The 6,000-nt window shown below is 42.1% G+C and overlaps 1 protein-coding gene across 1 annotated transcript in view; it reads left to right on the top strand.

Moving 5' to 3' along the window:
- Nucleotides 1-5,405, top strand: part of cntnap2a (contactin associated protein 2a) — a 259,501-nt gene extending 254,096 nt beyond the window's left edge. Inside the window, 3 exon segments of the mRNA XM_029457576.1 lie at nt 594-872; nt 2,716-2,787; nt 3,175-5,405. Coding sequence (XP_029313436.1) covers nt 594-872; nt 2,716-2,787; nt 3,175-3,374 — 551 coding nt within the window. The 3' untranslated portion in view covers nt 3,375-5,405.
- Nucleotides 5,406-6,000: the final 595 nt, after the last annotated feature.

The following is a 6,000-nucleotide window of genomic DNA, read 5'->3' as shown; positions in this document are numbered from 1 at the left end:
TTTGAAGTACTTCTCTTTGAAAGATAAAAAGAGATGAAAGTCAAAGCAGAGAACCGCTCTGTGACGCAGAGATAAAAGTGCACAAATTGCTGCATTTGAACAGACACATCTGAATTTGTCTGGATCGCCATGGCAATAAGTGGACATCAGGTTATTCGCCAATCATGGAAGTTGTCCCAGTTATTGTGAAGTGGTAGCGTGGTCGACAACAACACTCAATTTACTCTCAAAATGTGTTTTAATAAGAGAGGAAAGAGTTGTGACCACATCGTGTTTGTATCACATGTTAAGCACAACATGTTGTTTCTCTGTGTGTCGTAGAGAAGCTGATGCTTTCTGCTTTAACATATAAAATCCACTTTCTAAGCTATTAAGGTCCCGGTGACACAGAGACTGTAGGAGCAGAGGAGCTTTATTTATCCTCTGTAATGTGTGTGTGTGTGTGTGTGTGTGTGTGTGTGTGTGTGTGTGTGTGTGTGTGTGCTGATGCTTTTCGCTGCTGTTTTTCGCCCCTTTTCTCAAAATCAATGAAAGTTATGGGCATCGCTCCACATAAGTCATCACATGTAACAACATGTTCTCTCTGTGTACAGAAACGGGACACATAGACCCGGTCCTCATCGATCGGTACAACACTCCAGGCTTCGTCGGGTGTCTTTCACGGGTACAGTTCAACGGCGTCGCCCCCCTCAAGTCTGCACTGAGAAGTGTTCCACCGGATTCACCGACAGCCAGTCAGCCAGACAGACGAGCTGCAGCCGCCTCGCCCGTGTCTTTCCAAGGCAAACTGCTGGAGTCCAACTGTGGTTCGTCACCTCTCACCATCCCACCAATGTCTGCTGCCACAGATCCCTGGCATCTGGACAACACAGGTGAGGATTACTCACAATGACCTTAAAGAGATAGTGGGGGGTATGAGCTACTTATCCAGAGTCAGTGTCTTACCTTCAGTAGTAAGTGTACGCTATATTTAGAATACTTTCACTGCGTTACCTTGCTGTCAGACAGCCCTTTCCTACGAGGAGCTGAAGCTGTTGTCTCTGCTCTCTTTAGAGGTGAAAAAAACAATGATTTTACCTCACAGAATACCGAAGTTGCAGGTAATCGCTGCCTTGATTTAGTTTTTTCAATGGAGTCCTATGGCCTGGGTACGAGCAGATGAGAGATATAACGGCTTCAGCTCCCCGTCACAAAGGACTGAGTGTCAGCAAGGTAAAGTGGTGAAAGAATATTCTAAATATAGCACTTAAACTGATAATGATGATGTTTTGCTGCTGCCCCCGTCCACAGCAGCACACTGCTGAGTGTCCCTGGTGCTCCTGTCTGTTTAAACTGTAGGTAATGACTATAGAAACCTCATGCAACATCCAAACTGTCCCTTTAAGATGCTGCTGTCAGTCCGTGAGAAGTCATTTAATAATAACTTCCACACACAGACAGATCTCAGCACTCCTGTGTCTAAGATTCCTCACCAGTGTTTAATATTTCAGAGTGTCATTATTCTGGATGCAACCGATTTCTCAGGCTTGGTGCCAACTGTGCCTTTGGGAGCGCTGAGATATCTGAGATGGATCAGGTCCAAACTCACACTCAGCTCTCCATCCTTCCACAGAAAGGATTTGTATTTATTTGTGCTTTACATTTTCTATAGATGGATCTAATCTATAATTCATCCAGCCCTTGCTCAATGCGTCATGATCTTTGTCTTCTCACTGATTTAAAAACAATAATAATTCCCATCCTCCTCACTTCCTGTTTTTACTTTATCGGTCCTTTCTGCTCTTCCCTCTCATGTGTCCAAACATCCAGACGGCTGGCGGTCTATAATGAGTTGGATTGCTCTCCTCCCGTTTTCACCATTTCTTCCTCTTCTCCGTCTTCCTCATGCTCTTTCCATCCCTGGAGAACTCTGCAGCAGAAATAGCTGACAGCTCATTGCAGGCTGAAGCTGTGTGTGTGTGTGTGTGTGTGTGTGTGTGTGTGTGTGTGTGTGTGTGTGTGTGTGTGTGTGTGTGTGTGTGTGTGTGTGTGTGTGTGTGTGTGTGTGTGTGTGTGTGTGTGTGTGTGTGTGTGTGTGTGTGTGTGTGTGTGTGTGTGTGTGTGTGTGTGTGTCTGTGTGTCCAATATCTTCGTTCTCTCAGCGCCCACCTTCTGAACCTCTCGTCTCTCTCCGCTCGTTTGACCTGCACTTCTCTCCATTCAGGGAGAAGCAGTTAGATAATTGTTGCTGACAGATGTGCAGTGGGCAGCAGCTCTTATTAACCTCTGTCATGGATCTTTATTGGAACACATGACATAACAATACATTAAAGAAACTCCACTAATATCCCCTGAGCATGTTTAGCTCTGGATCCATCAGTTGATGGTCTAATGTGTGTTTGCTTTGAAGCCAGTACAGAAGGAACTGCTGTCTCTTTGCTTCAGTGTTGCAAAAGCAAAACTTTGTGGTTATAATTCAGCTTATGCATGAAACTATGACGTATTACTGCTAAAAAAAGACCAAAGGCTTTACTTTTGTGACTGTGACATGTTAGTACTTTCCTGAACCTTGAAATGCACTTTCACCGTGTGTTTGCTGGTTTCATGTGCACAGATTGGAGCTATGCAAGTGTGTATTGCTAGAATAAATATAAAACATCTTAGATCTTTAGTCTCTCTGTCTGTGTGTGTTGTGAATGTGTGGTTTGAATATCTCCGTCTTCTTGCTGTTCTCAGATGCAGAGTTCCCCTTCAATGAGGAGAGAGTGATTCCTGATGGAGTCAACAGAGACTCGGCCATCATCGGAGGTAAAGAAATTCATTTCTGAAGCCGTCTTTGCATTTGAGGTTATCAGAACCTAAAGTGCAATATTCAAATGTCAATCAATCAACAGTCGAAAACAGTTTACTATCATAACTGTGAAAGAACAGCGACAGATCCTCACATTTCAACCGTCTCTTACACAATTACATCCCATACAACTAAACTGCATTCTCAATTACGTTTTTAAAGAAATTTATTTTCGCCCGCATTACTTTAATGTAAAATGTGGCCTCCTGTGGGGAAAGTCTGTGTTTGCTTGTTGAAAGAAATCCTAACTATTAATCAACAAAATGTTTCAGCTTTGCTCCAAAGTTAGTTGGTTGGTCGAATCCTCAGTAACTCTTGTTCTGTGCTCATGATGTCCTCTGCAGGTATCATCGCGGTGGTGATCTTTACCATCTTATGCACTCTGGTGTTCCTGATCCGCTACATGTTCCGTCACAAAGGCACCTACCACACCAACGAGGCCAAGAGCAGCGGGGAGTCCGCCGGAGAATCAGCGGACACGGCCATCATCGGCACGGACAACCCTGAAACCATCGACGAATCAAAGAAGGAGTGGTTCATCTAACGGCCGATGAGACTTTGAGAGAGGAAGTGATTCGTCAGACCGTCAGGTGCCAGGAGGTTTTATTCAATGGTCTATCGCGGGGGAGATGGAGTAACAGGCCGTGCAATAGGACAATAATCTCCCCGAGAGGGCAGGTTGTGGGAAAGACGAGTACAGAAATCTTTTTTGTTTGTTTGTTTGTTTAGTTTTTTATATATTCAGAGTATTAGAAATGAGAAGAGGGACGGTTATGCAGCGGAGCACGGCTGTAAGAGACTGTACATGCATATACTAACCGGCTTGTCCTTCTTTGTATCGTGCTTGGGAGTTTTCAGGAGTCCTTTGAATACTGTATATGACAAATAATTATACTTACTGGGTCGTGTGATAGCACAGATTTATTGCCAGTCTCTGTTGCATTTTGATTTTATTTTTTAACAAAAGTCTTATATCAAAAATGATCAAATCGACATGCCAAACCCTTTGTTTTTATTTATCAGGCTGTGGTCGCACCAGTCTGTCAACAATCACATCGGCCGAAGGACATGCCACCTATATTGTGGTAATATAGAGTTGAATATGGATGCCAAAACTCACTTTGTAAATACAATATTTTGTGTTACTTTTTCTTTTTCTCAAAAGATTTATTCAGAGTCCAGTACATAAACACTAATGAGAAATGTCAGATCTATATTACAATATCATATGTCTGTCCATTACAGTATTAAATATAGAGTTTTATGTTTAAATCTTATGACATTCGATTGTATGTGACGTTCCTTTCTGAGGAAGTTTCTTTCCAGCGCGGCGGGAAATCACTTCCTGGTTGGTTTAGCTCAACATGGCAGCTTTCTTCACACGAGCCCTCCGCTTGTTTCTTTGCCAAACACTTGAGTCTTACATCATTTACCGATCGGCTCGGATGTTCCTGTTAAATGTTTAACTTTGAGTTGAGGACTTATTACATCTTAGACTGACGTTGGACTGTGGGTTTGCAGTGCGTGCATCTGTGTGCAGATTAATACAGAAAAGACGCTTCACACAGATGAGATCCAATAACTTGCCTGACGATTAATGAATTTGATCGATGCACTGACCTCCGTGCATTAAGTATTTGAAGCAGCATAAAACAAAACAAAAATCATAGATACCTAATATTTGTTTAATCTGGGATCTTGATCTGGGAAAGGTTGATTTGATAATTGGCTTTCTAATCCGTTGTGCCTTCAGGGTGTTCAGCCCCAGATCGCTTAAACACAAATTTACTACAATAACTTGCTGCATGAATTCTTAATAATCTGAACATCTTTATGTTTCCTGATTTGAGTCGTCTTCTCAGACAAAGCTTCACCGCAAATGTCTCTTTCTCCTAAAGTCTGAAGCTTTGTAGTCGTGTAGGTTTGTACGCTGCAGGAGAAGGCACATTAACACATCAGAGAGAAGGATCTAATACACAGGTTTACACCTACCCTCTGTGACGCACGTACACACGCTAACATGCATGTTTTATGGAGCATGAGTGAAGGTTGTTCAGAATGAGGAGGCTAAGTTGAGCTTCTCTCTCACAGTCCAACATACGAGATGCACAATATACTTTCTGACCATCTTGTTTTCCCCGTCACCGTCGCGTGTGTTTACCCTTCCGTAGCATTTACAGAACAATGTTTTACAGTTGAAACCAGCTGCCAGCTTTGTTTCTTTGTTGTGAATTTTCTTTCTGTATGTCTGTTTGGTCAACTTGTTGCCATGACGCCGTGTTACATGAATGATTTTGTACGTCGCCTCATGGTTGAGATCACTTTATCAGATCAGGTGAACTCAGCCTGCCTTCTACCGCGGCCTCAAAGAAGACTTCCCCTGTCCACACATCACATCCATGAAGGGAAAACCAGTGACTTTCCTTTTTTTAAATAATTATATTACTATACATAAACACACGCCCTCGATATGTGGTTTGAACATAACGATGATAATGAATTATCAGCTCCAGACATGACCCATATGTTCTGCTTTCAGTTCTACTCAGTTCAATAAAGAGTGTTTGATCTTTAATAGTCGATGCATCACTTTCATGTTGACTATAGATAACAGACAGCAGTATGCAGCACATGTCACACAAGGGGTCAAAGGCTTTCACAGAGTTTCTATACCTTTTCCAAAGCACTTTTCAAGGTGCATTTCAAGCTTTTCCAGGACCTTAAAGCCGTGGTAAATTACATATTTATACACAATACATACAGGATATACAGAGTACTGATTATTGCACTTCTTCATCACATTAAATACGATCTTAGGAAATGAAAGGCCAACACAACAAGTTTGTTTGTAAGTAGACTTGGCATCATATATAAACTAAATTTCAAGCAGTTTCAAGCACTTTATCCAAAATTTCAAGCACTTTTCAAACTTTAAAAACACCACATTAAAATGAAAAGTGTTTTCAATGATATCTACACCCGTAGGATCATCATGGACCTGATACGATGTAAGAACTGACACCAGGCCTTTGAATCTGACTCATGACCTACAGCTACATCACCTCCTCTTTTATAATTGGCTCCATTTCACTCTGTATTCATAATAAACTCCGTCAGCAGTTCTGACGTCAGGGTGTACTGGACTTCTAACGAGGTGAAAATGCCATGAA

Source organism: Cottoperca gobio, chromosome 20 (genome assembly GCF_900634415.1).
Source record: "Cottoperca gobio chromosome 20, fCotGob3.1, whole genome shotgun sequence".
Taxonomy (NCBI): Eukaryota; Metazoa; Chordata; class Actinopteri; order Perciformes; family Bovichtidae; genus Cottoperca; species Cottoperca gobio.
The sequence above is the reverse complement of the archived record's forward strand: the minus strand, read 5'-3'. Positions and strand labels throughout refer to the sequence as shown.